Raw genomic sequence first — 23,524 nt, forward strand, 5'->3', positions numbered from 1 at the left:
ATTTTCACGGCGACACCATTTGACCGAAAAATCCTCTATAGATTCAGCAATCTGACCACGACAAGCATTAAAATCAATCTCAGAAGGAATTCTGTATTTAGGTCCTTTCAAGAATAAGTTACGAATTCTTTTGACTATAGATACATTTATATTTGAAACCTGGCGACAACAAAGATGAGCTGATAGCATATGGAAAAAAGGCGTCGTCGTTCCGGCTTATTCGTTTTCTTTTGAAAATAAGTTATTTTGAAAATAAGAAATCAATAAGGAGATGAGACATTTGTGCGATGTTAGAGAGCACGAAAAGCATTTCCTAGATAAGAATGTCCCAGCATTTGCAGAAATACAGATAAATAAGAATGAAACACCCTTTTGACCAGGAACTAACAAAAAAAAAACAAAAAAAAAACGATCTAGGTTGTAGCAAGACACGTTGTGGAAGAAAGTGTTTTCCTTCTATATTCTAAATGTTTGCAGTACATTGTCTTTTTCTATGCATATACATTATTTTTGATACATATTTATATTTTTGAGATATATTGCATAAAAAGAGGATCATTTTATTTAGAAAATAAATAAAATAAATGTTGCAAAAGAATTTATAATAAAATTGAAATTTTCTGTTTCTAATTTCTTTATTTGATCCTGCAACCATTTTGCTTTAAAGCAGCTTGCCTCAAGAAGATAATAGGAAAACTACCGTCTTACTAATATTTCAAAATCCATCTTCAAAAACCTTTTTAGTTGAAAAAATTGAAATGACACATCAAAATGTTCATATATTAACATGATTGCTCTGAAAACAAACAGTTTGCTTTTCCTGCAACAGAAAGTGAAATATTTTAATCAAACTTGGTTTATAGCAAGCTTATTTGAAGATCCTGGTTGGCATTGCAATTAATTGAGATAATTCTTTGTTCATACATTTATTATAGGTTGAGTTCAATTTTTCTTCAGATTACTTTTTTTAAAAGTTGCTGGTGGGGGTATTAATCACCTTTAGTGATAGCTCTAGTTATATTATGTTTATGATGACCAATTTATTAATTTAAACTTTTACTGAAATATGATATGTGCAACAAAAAATGATATACGACCCCGGGCATACCGGATACCGACATTTTATGAACCACTGTTGTGACACGTGTCCATAATAAATAAATTATCTTCTCCTATTATTTTTGGCTAATGCGTTATTAATGTAGTAGACTATGCCAAGGAAAATCACAATATTTTGACGCTTTTTTCAATATTCATTCTTGAATTAAGATTTCAGTAATAATGGATTTACACCTTAACCTTACAAGATCAATATTGACCGTTTATTTTATCATTTTACCATCTGGAGGCCAGTGGCTTAAAGCAAAAGAAGAATAGTCTTAAAACAAATTCTTTCGATTCTGGTATTTAAAATAGAATTAAATTGGGACAACTGACATACAACTCATTCTGGATTTTATAATTGTGAATCTAGAATGCATATTGTGGAAGAAGCAATATCAGAATTTAGAAATAAATAGTTTTTGTTGTATTAGAAATGAAGTTCATTTTAATTTTTAGCTACATCATTTTTAAGCATCAAACAGGCAGAGTAGTAACCGGAGTGTTGGGTACTAATACAAATAATACTTATACCCGCACTCCAGTTAACGCACTCTATAAAGTTAAGGCAAAGCATTTTACTACGTTGAAAATAAGCCACGCCCAATCACTTGCCATAGAAATGAAACAATCAGCACATAATGTTTATTGTATCACAATCTCATTTTAATTAAAAAAAGGTTTCCTTGAAGAAATAGAGGAGAGGCACCGGGTTTTATACCTGTCCGTTTATTTCCGTAATAGAAGTCCGTAAGTACTGTGTTTTCATGTATGTTATTTGAAAATTTCACTGTATAACCATGATGTAAATTAATTTATGGATATTTTATGTATATTTATGTTTTGAGACCCACATGGAAGATTGGGTAACTAAATGTGTAGCCTCTGTAAATAAAGACTTTACTTACTTACTTACTTACTTACGTACTTACGTACTTACTTACTTACTTACTTACTTACTTACTCAAAGAGGGGCGGGGCGTCATGCATGACTTCGTTTAACTTTGTGAATGTCTTTTGTCATATTAAGCATGTTACTATGTAAACGTACTCTTGTAGTAAATACGTTTTCTTAAACTCTATTTTCTGTATTCTAGTTTAACATTTCATTTGTATATCTCGGGTACAGATAGCTATCTATAAGTGTGCAATCTTGCATATGTATTGTATGCAATGGTAGATACAAACTTGTAAATTTGTTTCAGTAAGTTGTTAAGATCTATATGTAAACTTGTTATATAAAGGCGGGAACCTTAAATTAAGAGGCACATTATGTGATATGCACGGATACAATAAAAATGGTAGGCATACAAGCTCGCATTTTCAAAAGTAATTTTAAAAGGAACATACATGTCTGGAAGTTTGGAAACGAATGCCCTCCATAATTATCCAATGAGTGAGATTTGGTATGTGTGAAGATTGTTATGTTAAAATTTTATGGTAGACCAGTGCATCCCGGCCTAAAAGTATCGAAACATTTTACCTTTGAAAAAATTGTTTCATTATTTTTACATACTGTCAATATAGCACAATGAAATGAAGATGCAAGATCCATATACCTTAAATATTAAGTTTATGAATATATTTTAAAAACATTTTTTTCTTCGCACTTTTATTCATGTTTTCTTCATGGATGAAGTTGTCTAAAACTTAAATAGTTGTTCCTTTATATCATCCACATTATGCAATATCATCAAACATGAATGTAATATTTTGTCATGATTTTCCTTTACATTTGTCATTTCCCACCACAAACAGATTTTGTTTGAATTATTTTTATTTTTTCAGCGAATACTATTTCCTGTCACCATATCTTAAAAACGGAAGTTTGCGCTCATGTATAGACTATGACGAAGAGGAGAAAGACAGGGAAAAAATAAAACTGAAACACAGGCGTCGTATTGAAATACTTTTCCAAGTTGCTTCGGCTATACATTATCTACATACACCTGTGAAAGACTACAGGTAAGTTTTTCCTATGCTTATCATAATATGTTAATGACCTCCGGGGCGGGGACGGTTTTTGCCCCGGGGCTATGGTTTGAACAATCTTGGTAAAGGTCTACCTGACGATACCTTATGCAAAATATCTATGCTCTAGGCCTTGTGGGTCTTTACAAGAAAATTTTATAAATTTATACCGGGGTATGTCATTATTAACAATAAAGTAATCTAGAATAGTACATCCATTGAGAAAAAACTATGTATCCTATATTTCTAGAATTAAACATTTTTTTATTTTGGTTTTAGTAAAGAAGACAGGGGAACTGTCCTGCATATGGATATCACGTCCTCAAATATTGTATTGGATAAACACTTAAATGCAAGATTGATCGACTTTGGTCTTGCACGTGAAATGAATGAAGGCCAGACAAAGGTGTCACTTACTCAGTCTAAACAATTTGGAACTCCAGGTTATTTCCCAACAAAACGATATTCAGAACTAACAGTTCGTGAAGATTACTACAATTTTGGTGTTGGTAGGTCCCTTCTTTTTAAATATTTTTCTGTCTAAATATTACCAAACGTTCTTTTTTTATTTATAAATAGTTTCAATTTTGCAAGGTTTAAGTGTTATGTTTTTACAAAGCATTGAAAATGTGCTGTTGCGAATTTTATGTGATAAAAATTTCTATTTTTGCAAACCCGTCGTGTTGGTCTTAATAAATTTGTAGGTTGGGGCTGTGGAAAATTGAATATCTTTCACTTAAAAATTTTTTGCATGACTTGAAAGCGAGTTTTGCGTGTGAATAAGAACTTACCAAACTTAAAACCCATTTACAAGATATTATCCATGTAACCACGTTATATTGTGGTACGACATCTACAAAGGCTTTCGATGTTGAACTAGTCTCAAGTAACAGAATCAGTATCTACTTAAGCCAAGACTAAACCCTGTCATGTTAACATCGTTTTAAAGTGACTTTAAATAGACATTGGCCAGCTTAAATCATTGAACATTACAAGATGTTGATATATACATGTTCTGTTCAATAGACACAAACATTATCATACATTTATTTGATTTATACGTTAAGAAGAATAGTAGGTAAAACTATTTAGGTCAAACAACATTTTTGTCAATTTTGCTTTAGACAAAGATTGTTTTTTAACCCTCATACATGTGTACGAAGAGTGAGAGTCTTGCAATTTATCAGAACAGTGAGGCAGATTAAAGTTGTACATACAAAGTATAGCTTCAGATCCAGGAAAAGTATCATATTTACTTCTTTGGATATATAACATAGCATTTTCTAGATGCATTTATTATACCCCTGAAAGGAAGTTGTTTGTTTATTATTTTTTTTGGAGAGGGGGGGGTATGTAGGAGTCACCTGGTTGTCGGTTGGTCTGTGTGTTGGTCGGTTGGTCCAGCGGCGGTCAGTTGCATTTTCCTTTTTCGGAGCTTAGCTAGAAGACTAATGGTTTGAATTCAATGCAACTTCAAACAAAGGTCAAGCACATTGAGATGAAGTGCAGTACAAAATAACTTTAACTCTATCTTGACTAATTACAGAGTAATTGCCGTTTGATACTTTTCATTGTCCGGAGCATAACTTGAAAAGTACTGATTGCAATTCAAAGCAACTTCATACAATGGTCAAGCACAGTAGGAGGAAGTGCAGTGCACAAGAACCATAACTATATCCAGAGTAATTATAGAGTTATTGTTTCTTTTCATGGCTTTTTTTCTTGTCCCGAGCATAACTTGACAACCACTAGTTGGAATTCAATACAAATTCATACAATGGTCAAGCACATTGAGAGGAAGTGCAATGCATAAGAATCATAACTCCATCTTGACTTATTACAGAGTTATTGTCCTTTGATACATTTCCTTGTCCGGAGCATAACTTGAAAAGTAATGATTGCAATTCAAAACAACTTCATACAATAGTCAAGCACAATAAGGGTTAGTACAGTGCACAAAAACTATAACTCTATCTAAAATAATTTTAGACTTATTGCCCTTTGTTACTTTTCTGTTTCATTTTACTTGCCTAGAGCATAACTTGAAAACCACTAGTTGGAATTCAATAATACATCATACAATGGTCAAGCACATTGAGAAAAAGTGCCAAAACATCATCTTGACTAATCACAGAGTTATTGCCCTTCATTACTTTTTATTGTCCAGTGCATAACTTGAAAAATAATGGTTGGAATTAAATGCTACTTCATACAATGGTCAAGCACAATAAGAGCAAACGCAGTGCACAGGAACCATAACTCTTTATTGACTCATTTTAGAGTTATTGCCCTTTGTTTCTTTTTATTGTCCAGTGCATCACTTGAAATTAATGGTTGGAATTCAATGCAACTTTATACAATGGTCAAGCGCAGCGAAATGAAGTGCAGTACTAAAGCACCATAACTCGATTTGGACTAATTACTAAGTTATTGCCATTTGTAACTTTTTTTAGTCCAGTGCATTATTTGAAAAATAATGGTTGGAATTCAATACACCTTTATACAATGACCAAGCACAGCAAGATGAAGTGCAATGCACAAGAACCATAACGTTATTTGGACTAATTATATAGTTTTTGCCCTTGTTACTTTTTCTTGTCCAGTGTATAGCTTGAAAACTAGTTGTTGGAAATCAATACAACATCATACAATGGTCATGCGCAATGTAAGGAAGTCCATTGAACAATGACCATAACTCTATACTAAGCATTTGTAGAGTTATTGCCCTTTGTTCCTTTTCCTCGTTTGGTGCATAACTAATAAACAAATGTTTGAATTTCCAAACAACTTCATACAATGGTCAAGCGCAATAAGAGGAAGTGCAGTGCTCAAAAACCGTAACTCTATCTGGACTTATTACAGAGTAATTCAATAAAACTTCATCAAAGGAACATTTAAACATTTATGGCTATAGTTGTGTATACATGTTATGTAGTACTTTTTGCTATGCCCCCGAAGGGTGAGCATATAGTCGCTGCTTTGTCCATCCGTCTGTCCCTCCGTCCGCTTTTCTTGTCCGGGACAAAACTTTGAAACAACAAGAGGTATCAACATGAAACTTTGTAGGTAGATAGATCTCATTGAGTAGGTGTGCAGTGCACAAGAACTGGAACTCTACCTTGCCTAATTTTTGTGTCGCCTTGAAAAAGGCGACACATAGGGGTTACTTTTGTCGGCGTCGTTGTCGGTGTCGGCGTTGTTGTTGGTGTCGACGTCGGCGTCCCCTTAAACTTGTCCGGAGCATAAGTCAGTCATTATAAGTCGGATTGACTTCAAATTAAACTTGGTATGCATGCTTCTTATAAAGACCCAAAGTTGCAGTGCACAAAGAACCGGTTCTCTGCACCTCTTATTTATTGAGTTATTGTCCCTTTGTTAATTTTCATACTTTTAATTTTGTCCAGGTTCATTTTCTCCTAAAGTTATAAAAAACTATGGACATAGGAAACTTCATTAGGAGATAGATCTCATTAAAGAGAAGTGCAGTGCACAAGAACTGGTACTCTGCATTTTTTATTGTTTGAGTTATTGCCCTTTGTTAATTTTCATACTTTAATTTTGTCCAGGCCATTTCTCCTAAAGTATAAAAGCTATGGACATGAAACTTCATAGGATGATTGATCTCATTAAGAAGAAGTACAGTGCTCAAAAACTGGTACTTGAGTTATTGCCTTTTGTTGATTTTCAAATTTCATTTTTGTCCTGGCCATTTCTCCTAAACTATATTGTTCACAAGGCGACACATCCGACTCGCGGAGTTCTAGTTGAATTATTGCCCTTTATTTATTTTTACACTTTGAACTTTGTCCGGAACATAACTCTAAAATCATAAGAGATATCAACAAGGAACTTTGTAGGTAGATAGTTCTCATTGGGTAAAAGTTCAGTGCTAAAAAAACCTTACTCTGCCTTTCCTTATTTTGAAGTCTAGTAAACTATTCTTAGGTAGTCTGTTAAGAAATCTGCTCATATTAATTATACCCCCGCACAACAAAGTTGTAAGGGGATATACTGGAATCAGCTTGTCCGTCCGTCCGTCCGGCCGTCCGTCGGTTTTTTTCTTGTCCGCCCAATAACTTAAGATTCCTTTGACCCTTAGTCTTCATATTTGGCATGGAGGTTAGTCATGATTAGTAGATGACCCCTATTGATTTTGAGGTCACTAGGTCAAAGGTCAAGGTCACAGGGGCCTTGACTTCAAAAAAGGTCTTGTCCGCCCAATAACTTAAGATTCCTTTTGACCTACAGTCGTCGATATTTGGCATGGAGGTTAGTCATGATAAGTAGATGACCCCTATTGATTTTGCAGATCACTAGGTCAAAGGTCGAGGTCACAGGGGCATTGACTTTCAAAAGCTTGTCCGCCCAATAACTTAAGATTCTTTTTGACCCACAGGTCTTCATATTTGGGCATGGAGGTAAGTCATGATTAGTAGATGACCCCCAATGATTTTGAGGTCACCAGGTCAAAGGTCAAGGTCACAGGGGCCTTGACTTCAAAAAGCTTGTCCCGCCCAAAAACTTAAGATTCCTATTGACCCACAGTCTTCAAATTTGGCATGGAGGTTATGTCATGATTAGTAGATGACCCCTATGTGACTTTGAGGTCACTCAGGTCGAAAGGTCTAAGGTCACAGGGGCCTTCACGTTCAAAAAAAGCTTGTCCGGCCCTATAACTTAAGATTCATTTGACCCACAGTCTTTATATTTGGCATGGATGTTGGATCTTGATTAGTAGATGACCCCTATTGATATTTGAGGTCACCAGGTCAAAGGTCAAGGTCATCAGGCGAGCTTTTGACTTCAAAAAGTTTGTCTGCCCAATAACTTTAGATTCCTTTGACCCACAGTCTTCGATATTTTGCATGGGATGTTGATATCATGATTAAGTGAGATGACCCCCTTTTGATTTTGGAGGTCACTGGATTGAAGTCAAGGTCATAGGACTTTGACTTCAAAAAGTTTGTCCACCATTAACTTAAGATTCCTTTGACCCTCAATCTTCATATTTGCAATGGAAATGTTGATTTTCATGATTATAAAGGTGACCCCTATTGATTTTGAGGTCACTGGGTCAAAGGTCAAGGTCACAGGGACCTTGACAAAAAAAAGCTTTTCTTCTTAATTGCCAAAGAATGTCATGTCAGCAATGTATTGATTTTGACATTTTCACATTTGAAGCATGTAGAATACATAACTTAGCAATGCACTTGCTTAGTAACCTCAGATTTGGCAGGGAGGTTGTCAGTGTATGGCCACTGTTGATTCTGCCAAAGTGGTATGCGGGGGTATTCACGCCATGAAAGTGGCAGTTCTAGTTTGATTGGACCTTTTCAGGGCCGCTAAAGCTAAAAGGGGACTTTAATCGTCTTCTTTTAATGAACTAATGGATGGATGATCACCAAACTTTGTCTGTACCATTCTTAGGTAGCCTTTTGTTCATATTTATTTGATTGGGCTCTTTTAGGGGCCGCTATACCGGTAGCTAAAAATAGAAAAACCTAACTGAACTAGTTGATGGATAATCATCAAACTTTGTCTGTAGCATTCTTAGATAGTATGTTATCAAGTTTTTAGGGGCTGCTAACGCTAAAAACAGAAAAACCTTTAAACGTCTCCTTATGAAGAACTAATTGATGGATGATATCCAACCTTTGTCTGTAGCATTCTTTGGTAACCTTTTATCAAACTTGCTTGTATTAATTTTATTGGACCCTTTTAAGGCTCCGCTAAACCTAAAAATAGAAAGAAAAAAACTTCTTCTTCTTTTACTGAACCAATGGATGTAATATCAACAAACTTTGTCTGTAGTATTCTTAGGTAGCCTCTTTTGTTTGCTCACATTAACTTGATGGGCCCCTTTTTTTGGCCGCTATAGCTAATAATAGAAAAAACCTTAAAACATTTTGTACTGAACAAATTAATGGATAATCACCAAACTTTGTCTGTGGCATTCTTAGATAGTCTATTATCAAATTTGTTCAAATTAATTTGATTGGCCCCTTGTAGGGGCCTCTTGAGCTAAAATTAGAAAAACCTAACAGCTTCTCCTACTGAACTAATTGATGGATGACCATTAAACTTTGTAGCATTCTTGAGTAGTCTTTAATTACGTTTGCTCACAAGAATTTTATTGGCCCCTGTTACGGGTCGCTAATGCTAAAATTCCCCAGGCCATGGCATTTCTTCAAATTATAGTTTAATAATGAAAGGGAAACAACTCATGTTTGGATGTCTTCCAAACATGTGTACATGTTATGCATTTTTTCTAAAAGAAATAGATGACAAAGTCTTAATGTCATGACGTGTTTGCTTTTCAGAAATCTTGAAGAAATCATCTGAGGTTATGTGTTTTGTATCTGAATAGTAAACATATTTGCACACTGTCTCTCATTTGACATGCTAAAATAAGACCACACTAGACACTTCTGCACTTTGAGTTGCAAGTTCAATTGTATAGGAAAGAATCTTTTTCTGGTACTATTTAGTGTTTAAATATGCAATCTTGTTAGCTAGGTAAAAATAAATTCATCTTCTGTTTGTGTTAATAACTTTCAGCTTTAAAATTTGGACACCCATTGCATCTTACTATTCATCTTTCTGCACGGATTTTTGTAGGTCAGTGTGAAGAATTTTCTCCAGGAAATAAAATTAGGTCTAAAGAAAGATTACATTTGTTCCTGTACCTTACATACATGCTCATTTTTTTTTTATTGAATTGTGTTAAAAATTGTTGTTGTTTTTTTCAATTTTGTTGAATTGGACCCGAACTTTGGGAAAGCACATTTCAATAAATTTTTGGACACGCTGTTGAACCTGATGTTTCATGTGCATGGGATATTATCATTGTTTATATAACAAAAAGGTGATTGTTTTGCACTGAGACTCATTTACTGTAAAGTGTCTGTTGTATTATATAAGAATATAATAATAATAATAATAATAATAATAATAATTAAATATTGAATAGCCCGACTCGTGGACCTGTGAGCCTCCTATTAGCCTGAACTGGTATTTTTCAGCTGCATAACTACTTGTTGTTTTTCCCATTAAAAGTAATATTCATATAACTTTTCAATAGAGAAATACTCAAACTAGTAAGTTGGATGTAAATAAACTTGAATTTATTTCATAAATGTAGATATCGCTATAAAATTTTCATCTTATTTTACTTTATAATCTTTTGTAACTTACCATTTTACATTAAGGAACAAAACTTAATTTTTAAGTTAACTCATGTCAACTTTAGCAGTTTTACATGTTAGTCTTAATCTAATTTGTCATTTATTATTCTTTGTGGTATTAAGTTCCAGTTTCAATTATTCTATTTAGAATCACATTTTGCAAAATTGGTTATCAATTGTTCAAAGTAATTTTGCACTGTTTCATACAATATCACTTTTCCACCCTGAAAGTAAAGTTGTTTTATTAAAAGAGTTATCTTGTTTACTCAATAATTTCATCAGAACAATGATACAACCATAATCATAAGTATATAAATAATGTATTGTTTACTTATATATATTATTACTTAATATATTACGTAAATATACTTAATTTAAGTAGTCTTTTACTCGATATATTGGTGTAATTTAGTCATCAACTCCTAGCATGAAATTACTATTTGATTACATGTTTAGTTCTGAGCGAAGGTGAGACTGAAATTTCTGTGTATTCTTTCTATTATGTTCGAGGTCCTTATCAGAAGAATGACGGAAAGGTCCGAAATGTTGCGATTGGGCCTATCTGCTTTGCTGTTTTGTCCAGTAGATATTGATAATAAACCTGTACCTGGCTTGATATCAACGGGAAAAGTAATACCCATACAAACGTGCGCCATCGGCATGTACCTACATGTACAGAATCGTTATAATTAAACTTTGCTTGTGCATGGTAAGCTAGCATTGGGTACGGCTTACTTTCGAATAAGCAGGCGTCTTCATGCCGAAGAAAGGGATGCTTGAGGCTGGACGTTCTCATTTATTACTAAACTGAAGTTTACCTTTGAATGGGCTTGACTGCCAATGTTACATATGAAATTGGAATATTATTTGTTAAAAAAAATATCGTTTGTTGGAGCGCTCTTTACTATAATAGTCTTCCTCTGATGTGCGTGACTTTAGAAATAAGAAAAGTTGACCATCACCCCCGCTTGGCAGTGGCTCTTGTTATGCTCCCCGAAAAATTTCGGGGGAGCATACAGCCGTCGGGTTGTCCGTCTGTCCGTCCGTCCGTCAGTCCGTCCGTCAGTCCGTCCGTCCGTCCGTACGTACGTCCCAATTCGTGTCCGGCCCATAACTTCTTTATTTGAAGTCGGATTTTAAACTAATTTCACAGAAATGATCACCATATTGAGACGACGTGTCGCGCGCAACATTTGGGTAGCTACCTTGAAGGTCAAGGTCACAGCATGACCTTGCAGCAAAATCGTGTCCGGCCCATAACTTCGTTATTTGAAGTCGGATTTTAAAACTATTTCACAGAAATGATCACCATATTGAGACGACGTGTCGCGCCGAACATTTGGGTCGCTACCTTGAAGGTCAAGGTCACAGCATGACCTTGCAGCAAAATCCTGTCCAGCCCATAACTTCGTTATTTGAAGTCAGATTTTAAAACTATTTCACAGAAATGATCACCATATTGAGACTTCGTGTAGCACGCAACATTTGGGTCGCTACTTTGAAGGTCAAGGTCACAGCATGACCTTGCAGCAAAATCTTGTCCGGCCCATAACTTCGTTATTTGAAGTCGGATTTTAAAACTGTTCACAGAAATGATCACCATATTAAGACAACGTGTCGCGCGCAACATTTGGGTCGCTACTTTAAAGGTCTAGGTCACAGCATGACCTTGCAGCAAAATCTTGTCCGGCCCATAACTTCGTTATTTGAAGTCAGATTTTAAAACTATTTCACAGAAATGATCAAAATATTGAGATGACGTGTCGCGCCCAACATTTTGGTCGCTTTCTTGAAGTCAAGGTCACAGCATGACCTTGCAGCAAAATCGTGTTCGGCCCGTGACTTCGTTCCTTGAAGTCGGATTTAACAACTATTTCACAGAGATGATCACCATATTGAATCGACGTGTCACATGCAACATTTGGGGCGCTACCTTGAAGGTCAAGGTCACAGCATGACCTTGCAGCAGAATCGTGTCTAGCCAATTACTTCCTTATTTGAAGTCTGATTTTACAACTATTTCACAGAAATGATCACCATATTGAGACAATGTGTCGTGCACAACATTTGGGTTGTTTTTACACTTTGAACTTTGTCTGTGACATAACTCTGACACTACAAGAGGTATACCTTCCTGTGTTCAAAACCTATTCGGGGAGCATCACCCGGTTTAACCGGCTCTTGTTTTACCTTTCCGTATTATCCTACAAAGTTTCATCCGCAGTTCTACTTAAACAGTTTGTCGGCTCATTACTGTTTGCACAAAGCCTATGTCAAATGAACAAATTTTCAGAGCCACAGAAAATAGCCTAACGTTTCAAACCTAATGTAAGAAATAAACAAAGTCTTATAATTAATCATTTAAGAAGGATATAACAAAATAGTAACTTTTTATCAGCCCATCAACCAAAATCACTTATCAATATTGGTTTATAAAAAAAATGATTAAATCATATTCACCAAAAATCTCTTCAATAATTATAATGTTAATTGAAAAAGTCGAAAAATATCAAGTTTGATAAATAAAATCATGATAAGTTATTTATAATTATAATAATATATAAAACAAATATTGATGATATAAAATTATGCACATTTCACATTCAGTATTTTCACTGTAAAAATTATTTTTCACAGCAGTAAAACATATTTTCCATAATACTGTTGTCTTGCCTAAATTTAGTTAATATACAAAATTTAAGAAAAAGTCTTTCAAAACGTTATGTCAAAAAAGGAAAAAATGTTTAAAAGAGACAGAAAATTCAAGTTTTTTTTGTAAAAACAGGATTTATTTTTATATTGTTGTATGAAAATTGTCATATTTTACTTGTCGCAACTGCCTCTCATGAAATTGTTTTTTATGCCACTCAATGAAAATTAATCCTGTATGGCAAAAACTTTAATACCCACTATATAATTTGCGAAATTAAGGCAGGAAATATATTAATAAATTCATACACTGAAATATTTCCTTTTGTTTTATAAAAATATATAAGAATTTTGAGAAAAAGTTATTGTGACCTTGACGTTGACCTGATGATGGTCAAACCTTCGCTTTCCTTATTATGGTTAACAATTCTGCCAAGAACTTTAATTGTCTTCCATCGGTTCAAAAGATACATACGGCACGAAATAGGATAGACTATCAGGTGCAATATGAGCCGAGTTTTTCATGGGGTTTAGATTTTGGTGATATATCATATATATGACCATCTGGTGAATTTAAACGTTTAATTGTCTTTGTTTCACACAGAGTATTTGTATTTTCTATACTTCATTTAAATAGGACGTTATCTATATTGCAGTTATACGCGAAATTCTCACAGGAAAACTACCATACATTAAGACAAATGGTGAGCCTGATGAACTCAGAAGTCATGGTGAAGGTACCATTAAAATGTCATTGCAGGTTAGAGTTTCTTTTAAGGTCTGTTTTGAATAAAAAGTGGAACTATTTTGACCGCTACGGCGTCGTAGTTATCGTCTTTGTTATCGTCATGCAAAAAAATGTTACACATTTCTATGGTGTTCCGTTTGGACAATTGTGATTTTTTGGGGTTTTTTTACCCGCGATGCACGATGGTACGATGGTGAAAACGCGGTGTTTTCATCATCGCGCCATCGTGTTTTAACCATTGTACCATCGCGATTTCACCATCGAAATACCTTGTTTTCACTATCGTACCATCGTGTTTTCATCATCGTGTCATCGTACCATCGCGTTTTCACTATCTTACCATAGTGTATCGCGGGAAGGGACGAAATAAAAATCAAGATTGTACAAACGGAACACCGTACATTTCACAAACAATGCACCGTGTTGCAGTTTCGCGCTTTCCGGCTACAGTATACAATTTGTAAGATGGAAGGTTATATGTGAGTGATTTTTATTTCGGTCCATACTACAAGTAGTTTAGTTACTTAAAGATGTTTTTGTTCTTTGCTTGTAAGGAACTGGATCCGGCAGCATAGAGCGAGTTGAATTTCACAGGGTTACATTATAGACCAAGCGGCTTTGATTCGATTTTGTTACAGTTTATAAACCCAGATTTCGGTAAAAGTTTAGACAAAATAATAGGTAAAATGTATGAATGATACTAGATTTTTAATCAATCTCAACTGGTTACCTTATTTGTCTTATGGTTATTCGTTCGTCTGTCGTGCACATGTGTGCCCATTTACATCTGCTCAGTAACTCTCTGGGATACAAAATTCAGAAATATAGATTTATTTAAGGCAATGTCTAAAATTTTCTTCTCCTGAACCAAAGAGGTTTCGCTGTGTAGCATGGTGAAGAAAGCATTCACTTTCTTTGTTCAAATAATGACCCTGGCGTCATTTCGAATGCTTATTTGTTGAAGTGAAGATTATTTTGTCATTATTTAATTAAAGTAATTTATTAATGCCCTTCATCATAGCGGAAAGGCGTCTGTCAGTCCGTCCCTGTCAATCCATCCGTCTGTCTGTCCGTCTGTAACACTTTCGTGTCTGCTCCATAACTTTTAAACTGCTGAAAATGTTTTGAAATAACTTGGCACAAGTGATCACCATAATGAGACGATGTGCAGACAGCAATAATTGGGTTGCTCCCCCAAGGTCAAGGTCTTTCTTAAAGGTCAAATGTTAAAATGTCTTTATGTCTAGACTGTATTTGTCATGCATTGAGGGATTTTGAAATAACTTGACACAAATGTCTATCTCATAACAACATTTTGTCGCGTCCAGAAACCACGTCCCTTCTTCAAAGGTCAAGGTCACACTTATATTTTGAACATAATTAGAGATTACAGGTACAATAATACAAAGAACAATATTCAGCAATTAGTTTTCTTTTCATAATACCTGCATGCTTAAGAAACCTTTTCGGGGGCATTCGTCACTTGGGTGACAGCTCTTGTTCTTTACCGCTGTGGTTAAACTCCAACGCCCGGCAAACTGTCGCTCCACTTCAATATATTTGTGTACGGTAAAACGAGCGAGCGGCATTTCCGAGATGGCTTATTGTAATTTTTGTTTATGTTTTATTTTTGTCTTGTAATTCATTTAAGTTGTATTATATCAAAAATCGGTGTAGAGATTGTTTTAGGCTCTCAATGGTCTAAACTGTTACAAAACGAAAATTATATTAAGCCCGGGAGAACTTTTCCCTCTGACGAAGTGAACGACTATTTGTTAAATATAAAACTTCAACAGTGAAAACGCTCTCCACTTCGGATTTCTTGAAAAAGTGTTTAAGAAAAATATCAACCAGTAACAAGAGCTAGTCTTTTGTACAAAAGAAACTTGGTGGATTTCTTAAATTTGTACATTGATTTTTTTCCGAAAGTAGTGGAGCCAAAGGGAAAGAGATGGAGCGAAAGGTATGTTGTTGGGCGCAAGGCGGAAGCCTAAAACAATCCTACACGGAACTTCATTTTTTTTCGGAAAAATACGGCTTAAATGAATAACAAGGCAGAAACATAAACAATACTTACAATTGGCTGTTTAAATCGGCCTTCCGCTCCATCTTGGAAATGCCGTTCGCTCGTTTAACCGTACACCACAATTTTGAAGTGGAGCCGTGAATCCCGTCATGGCGTTGGATTGTTTGTATGTGAGGAATCTAGTTTACGTAAGGTTGGCGGTTCTAATCAAGTATCCGATGCTGTCTGAAATAATTCATTAAGGGGTATCTTGGGTCTTTGTTCTACAGTTAAGTTGGAATGTTGTCACATGACCTAAATGACGACGAAACTTAAAATCCAAGAAAAGTATTATGCTCTAATTGGAGTCCTACTGGATGTTGGATTAAATCACTAACACAATGTAGTTTTATAATTTAATGTCACTTTTTCAGTGGATTACCACAAATAATATATAAAATACGCACAGGTTATCCTGACGTTAACAAATAGATACTAGGAAAATTCAGTAACAAATATCTTCCGGTTACATAATTATTAATTTGACATCTGTTATTAAAACATTCAATATTTGTAACTTAATTATTTGATATTTCACACATTCTTTTGAAAATATGGTCCTTTTTAGATAATAATAACAATTTCAAAAATAAATGACATGCATATTTACTCTTTTTTTCTTTTTCTTTTTTTTTGTAGAAGAATTTCTCTGTTTTTCTGCTGCACAACAAAAGCTAAAGTAACAAACACTAAGGTTAATCCGGAGCATAACTCATTCACTATAAGTCGGATTGACTCCGTTGGTTTGCATGCTCCTTTCAATAACCCGAAGTGCAGTGCATAATAGTTGTTACTCTGCACTTCTTAATTTTTGAGTTATTGCCTTTTATTAATATGAGTTATTGCCCTTTGTTAATGTTCATACTTTAATTGTGCACGGACCATGAAACTGTAAAAGCGATGGAGTTGAAACTTCATAGGATGATAGATCTCATTAAGAAGAAGTGCAGTGCACAATAACTGGTACTCTGCACTTCTTAATTTTTGAGTTATTGCCCATCGTTTATTTTCGTAATTTATTTTTGTCCGGGCCACTTTTCATATTTTTTTTAAAAACTATGGACTTAATAAAACATCATAGAATGATAGATCTTATTAAAGAGAAAGTGCAGTGCACAAGAACCGTTACTCTGCACTTCTTATTTTTTTAGTTATTGCTCTTTGTTAATTTTCATACTTTATTTATATTTTGTCCGGGCCATTTCCCCTAAACTTTAAAAGCTTTTGATATGAAACTTCATAGGATGAGTGATCTCAATGAGATGAAGCGCAGTGCACAAAAGCCGGTACTCCATGATTTTTGAGTTATTGCTTTTTGTATATTTTCTTACTTTTTTATCCCGGCCATTTTACCTGAACTATAAAAGCTATGTTTTGAATCAAGAGTTATTGCCCTTTGTTTATAATAATACTTAAATTTTGTTCGGGTCAATTCTCCTACACTAAAAAGCTATTGACTTGGATAGATTCCATTGAGATGAAGTGCAGTGCACTATAACTTTTACTGTGCACTTTTTGATGTTTGAGTTATTGCCCTTTGTTAGTTTTCTTATTACTTAATAGGCTTGTCCAGAGCATAACTTGGACACTATAAGTTTGATTGACTCCAAAATTGATAGCTAAGCTTTTTTCATTGACCTGATGTGCAGTCCTCAAGAATCCATCACAGAGTCCTCCATTTGATCTGTCAGTGTAAAACTTTCCCATGGTATTTTTATTTTTGATAATATACCAGTTTCATAAATCCTGATGTAACATTGTTACAATCAGTACAAATGCCACTTAAATTTAAGGTGCATGTACATTGTAAGATCGGTGTTTATAAATAAACTATATTTAAGAAGGAAATGCATAAGTGGCAGTTATACTGTTCACAAGGCGACGAATCCGACTCGCGGAGTTCTAGTCTGAAATAAGTTTCAAGGTTCCAGTATTCCTCACTTGAATACAGTTAAATCACCTTAGGATATATTGCCTGCTTTTTAATTTTGTCTTTTGACAGCTCAAACCTCCTATTCCCCTTTCAAAATTCCATTTTATTTCGTTTCTTTCTTTAGAGCACACGCATTTGTTTTTGCTTTGGGGATCATATGTCGCTTTTCATGGAATGGCAATCACATGTCACATTGAATTTCAATGATAACCGCCAAATCAGCGCATCTGCGGATGTTTATGTTAAATGTTGAATTCTGCTTAATCCGGTGCAAAAAGAGTTACCACTACCGTCCATGAACAGGATCAATCAAATTCAGCTTGCAACATTATCAATTTTGCCTTGTTTTGCTTTCTTTATGACTTTTGTCTACAAACAATAACTAATATGCCATATAATATGTAATGGAATCAAGCAATACCTTCCTTTCCCTCCATACAATTTAATAACAGTTATTGTTATTGCTGTGGAAACAGTTCTTAGTACATAGGACATTACTCATTCTGCAAAAGTCTCAATTTAAACATAGGTATTCTAAGTTAAGAATAGCAAAACGTTATTTTTCTGTTAATTAACAAATGTAATACACCCCTTCAAGAATATATTTAATGAGAACTCTTGATTTTTCAATAAAATAATAGATACACGAATCATATCTGAAATTTGGCAAGTATCTAAAATGTAACCGAAACTTGGGTATAAACTGTAACAAAAGTGGATCAAAGTCGCTTGGTCTATACCGAACTCTGCGAAACCTACTTCGCTCTATACTGTAAGATTGTTTATTTTTTAAAACGTGTTTTATTCTTAAGAAACTAAACTACTTGTATTGTGAATAATAAACCGGAATAAAAATCACCTACCTGTCCTCCCCACAAATAATCCTCATCTTCAAAATTCTATACTGTTTCTGGAAAGCGCGATACCTACGGTGTAAAGGTATCAATATGAAACTTGGAATACTTGCTTATCATGACAAGAGGCAGTTGTTAGCTATGTTTTGCAGTTATGTCCCTATTTTACTTAGATTGTCAAATCTGCCTTTTAAAATAATTTCAAAACTATTTAAGACATAAACATTTTTAAACTTAAAAGTCCACATATAGATTAAGTGCATTATTCTGATATCTTCACAGTATATTGAGAGTAATGCCCGTTTTAATTTAGAATTTTAGAGTGATTTCAGTAAATGGAAGTTATCAACATGAATTTTGGAATACTTTTTTGTAATGACAAGGCGCATTTTTAAAACAAGGAACATTATCCTGAAAGCAATATTTTAGAGTTACGCCCCTTTTTTAACTTTGAATAGACCGATTTCAAACGTTTTATTTATATTTTTTGTATTTAACATTTAATATTTATGAATTTGCTGTCCGTGGTCGCATGTTTCGTTAGCATAAATCATTTGTGTATGTAGTTCACGAATGCGCGATAAGATTCCTCCACTTTACTTCATTTCACATTCAAACAAATAGTTATTTTAAGGTAGTACACCCCTAATGCACTGTCTCCACTTTGAAGAGTATTCAAATAGGCTAAAATCACTGTAAAGTGTATTGAAACTGAGAGGGCGTGGGTTCAAACCCCAGAAGGGGCAATTTTTTTTTCTTTCTTTTTTTTCTTTTTCACATTTTTTATTTTTATTAATCTATGGAAGAAAAAAGTGTTTTATTTTAATTATATAATTATTATAGGTATTTATTTACTAAATAATGCCAAATTTAATAGCAAATATGATACCAGATATTTTCAAAGTTTAATAAAATAAAAACTAAACGGTAAAAGTATTTTATATTTTGCAAGACCAACCAATATACATTAAAGAGAATTTAGGCAAACTTTGACAATAGCCCCTCATTTTGGAAAATTTTAGGGATATTTTAAATAAAGCTTTTTACATACGGAAATGGTCAAATTAGTGTTAAAAGTGGGTGGGGTAAGGTTACATTTTTATACATATTTAAAACATTTCGTTTAAAAACAATCATTTTGCTTGTTTAATTTGTTACCTAAAGGCCATTATTTATTTCTTAACAATGAGCAAAAGGAAAACATTTTTCATAATGATGATATTATAGATTATTTAGAGTTTCCTCATTTCTGAAAAAATCCCTTCTAATGGCAAAGTTTTAGTTCATAAAAATGTCCATAACTCAAAAACCACACGGTAAATTTTGTTTAAATTTTGCATACAGGTGACATTTAAGGCATATAACTGTCCTATGTTGTCAAATTTACAAATCCTTATAGTGCCCATTAGGGGTGTACTACCTTAAGAATGAAATTATTGTTTGTTGACGCCCTGTTATCGGATATATTTGTTCCCATCGTTCCCAATTTCCCTTGCGTGTCCTCCTAATTTCATCACGGAATTTAAGATTCGTGTGTTTTCTTGAGTTGTAAGCGTTTCCTCACTCCATTTCGTGTCCTGCTGTCTGTCGGCGTAGATCCATTGTCTCTATACCAGACTTGGTAAAGTATCATTGATACATATTGTTAGATTAATAGCTTTTGTCTGCTTTCGACCATTTATACCTTAAAATGGGGGACGACCTCTTTGACTTCCAGAATTCAGAGGTTGCCAGAATTTGTTATTATTATTTATTTATTCATTTATTTATTATGCCGCGGCATATAGTGATCGCACTGTCTGTCCGTCGGTCCGATAATCTTTTCCGCGCATCATCTCCAAAACCGCTGGCGGATCTCGGTGAAGCTTCTCAGGATTGCTTGTCATACTGCCTAGTTGTGCATAGTATCATGCTATTCCGCTTGATTTTTTGGCACAGTTATGGCCCCTTTATGGTCAATTATTATACACCCTTTTAAAATGGGTCGTATTATAGTTTCCCCCTAGAGGGTTGGTGGAATTTCGGCCGGGCGGGCAGCCTTCCGGCTGGGTGGACAGCGTCCAAGATTTAGTCCAGAATATATCTCCTTTATCTATCGAGGGATTTTAATGAAACTTCATAGAAATGTTTTCCACAGTGAGAAGCACGCATGAACAGGCCTCTAGGTCAAAGGTCAAGGTCACACTTAGAGGTCATAGAAAAATGCTTGTCCGGAGCAAAACTTGGCACAAATGTTAACTATTCTGAGGCGGAATGTCATATGCAAAATTTAGGTCCCTGCGGCCAAGGTCAAGGTCACACATAGGAATCAACGTTCAGATAAAAATATGAACATGTGTATTGGGACCATTTAGTCATCATTTATTGAGGGATTGAAACACAAATGTCCATTATCATGGCTACGGTGTGAACATGTAATTTAGGTTGACAAGGTCACTAAAGATGATTGTCAAGGTCACTAAAGATGATAAAATATAGAGATATTGTCCAGAGCATATCTCCTACACATACGGAGATATTGTAATGAAATTTCATAGAAATGTTCATCACAATGAGAAGCAGTGTCCCGTGCAGGAACGGGGTCTCTAAGTAAAAGGTCAAGGTCACACTGAGAGGTCATTGAAAAAAGCTTGTCCGGAACAAAACTTCTACATGCATAGAGGGATTTCAATATAACTTGACACAAATGTTCACTATTGAGAGGCAGAGTTTCGCATGCAAAATTTAGGTCCCTGCAGCTAAGGTCAAGGTCACACATAGGGGTGAAAATTCAGATTAAAAAATCACTACAGATGATAATATATCCAGATATTTTCCAGATATTGCACAAAGCATATCTCCTATATGCATATCAATAATGCCCATATCTCGTCAAAAGCTTCTTTGACGGGCGTATATTGCGACAATGTTGCCCTTGTTGAGTAAAATAAGCTTGTCCGCGCTTCATCTCAAAACTGCTGGGCGATTTCAGTGAAACTTCACAGGCTTATTCGTCACATGCCTAGTTGTGCATAGTATCTTGATATTCCGCTTGCATTTTTTGGCACAGTTATGGCCCCTTAATGGTCATTTCTAAACCGGTTAGGGATTTCTATAAATTTCACATGATTGTTCGTCACTAAGCTTAGTTGTGCATAATATTTTTTGTGCCCCCTAATTTAGTGGCGGGCATTTAGATTTACCCTTGTCCGTCCGTCCATCCGTCCTTCCGTCCGTCCTTCCGTCCGTCCGTTCTCTTTTGTATCGCACGTTACTCATAAAGTATTTGACCTAGAGTCTTGAAACTTTACAGGAATGTTGGACTGCATGTGTAGTTGTGCACCTGGGTATTTTCGTCTGGATACTTTTAGTATTTTTAGAGTAATTGCCCTTGACTTAGTAAAATTTGCAATTTTCAACTTGTGTCGCATGTAACTCAAGAAGTATTTGACCTAGAGTCATGAAACTTTACAGGAATGTTGATCAGCATATGTAGTTGTGCACCTGGGTATTTTCGTCTGGATTTATTTAGTATTTTTAGAGTTATTGCCCTTGACTTAGTAAAATTTTGCAATTTTCAACTTGTGTCGCATATAACTCAAAAAGTATTTGACCTAGAGACATGAAACTTTACAGGAATGTTGGTCAGCATGTGTAGTTGTGCACCTGGGTATTTTCGTGTGGATTTATATAGTATTTTTAGAGTTATTGCCCTTGACTTAGTAAAATTTTGCAATTTTCAACTTGTGTCGCATGTAACTCAAAAAGGATTTGACATAGAGTCATGAAACTTTACAGGAATATTGATCAGCATGTGTAGTTGTGCACCTGGGTATTTTCGTCTGGATTTATTTAGTATTTTTAGAGTTATTGCCCTTGACTTAGAAAAATTTTGCAATTTTCAACTTGTGTCGCATGTAACTCAAAAAGGATTTGACATAGAGTCATTAAACCTTACGGGAAGGTTGCTCAGCATATTAAGTTTTGCCTTTTACTTAGTAAAAGATTTTTAGTTTTCAAAAAATATTTGACCTAGAGTCATAAGATTGACAGAACAGTGGCGCGGTGGGGGCACCCGTGTCCTATGGACACATTTCTAGTTTCCGTTTCTTTTTTTGCACAGTTATGGCCCTTTAATGATAAATTTTTGAGTAAAATAGTTTGTCCGTGCTTCATCTCCAAAACCGCTGGGGGATTTCAGTGAAACTTCTCAGGATTGTTTGTCACCATGCGTAGTTGTGCATGGTATCTTTATTTTCCGCTTGATTTTTTTTGGCACTGTTACCAAAAAAGAAAAGTGGCTGAAACGTTAACTAGACTTGAGTTTGACTGCAAATTAAATTAAAATTTTCCCATTTTTGAACCCAGACTGTAAATTCTGTCAGTGGCATTGTTCCTGTCTGCTCCACGCTACCACAAATAATTATTAGATAAGAGAGGTGTAACAGTATAAAAGATATAAACATGAATCTAGGAATACTTGTTTCTCATGGCACGGCACAGTTGCAAGACAAGAAGTGTAAGTCTGAAGCTGAATTTTGAGAATTATGCCCCTTTTTAACTTATTACATTTTCTAAAACATTGTTATTGATATTGGTTGTCCTTGCCCTAAACAGACTAGCTTAAACATCGCATGCGATGCCCTTGTTTATGAATTAACTGTATGTAAAGAGAATAGTTTAATCCACCGGGCAAAGGTCGAAAGATATACTATTAAGGAGTCACCTTGTGGCCGTTTGGTGTGTTTGATTTATTACTGAGTATGTATGCGTAATTGCTAAACACTTTACTAGGGATTGATATTGAACACTTAAAACAAAGTAAAATGCAATCTTGAAGGACTATTACTATAACTTGCTCTTAAACTTAAGTACTAAAAGAAAGATAATTTTCATGTTCGTGAAGGAGACACACATTAAAGATCCTGTATGTTTTGTGATTGATATTGTTACTGCGTGTATACCACACTTGAAAAAAATTATTTATGTATATAATTATGCAAATAAAGCAATTTTCAAACATCAAAGAATATGTAAAAT

General features: G+C 34.7%; 1 protein-coding gene across 2 annotated transcripts in view; it reads left to right on the forward strand.

Annotated features, from left to right (window-relative positions):
• LOC132737592 (uncharacterized) overlaps window positions 1-23,524 on the forward strand; it is a 126,563-nt gene that overhangs the window by 39,076 nt on the left and 63,963 nt on the right. The window contains exons 8-10 of one of the 2 annotated variants that reach the window (XM_060724905.1): window positions 2,890-3,066; window positions 3,352-3,581; window positions 13,562-13,665. In XM_060724905.1, the coding sequence (XP_060580888.1) occupies window positions 2,890-3,066; window positions 3,352-3,581; window positions 13,562-13,665 (511 nt within the window). The remainder of the gene's footprint in view (window positions 1-2,889; window positions 3,067-3,351; window positions 3,582-13,561; window positions 13,666-23,524) is intronic. The other variant, XM_060724906.1, reaches the window with a different exon arrangement.

Source organism: Ruditapes philippinarum, unplaced genomic scaffold, assembly GCF_026571515.1.
Source record: "Ruditapes philippinarum isolate M1 unplaced genomic scaffold, ASM2657151v2 ctg3159_1_1_1_1, whole genome shotgun sequence".
NCBI classification, from domain to species: domain Eukaryota; kingdom Metazoa; phylum Mollusca; class Bivalvia; order Venerida; family Veneridae; genus Ruditapes; species Ruditapes philippinarum.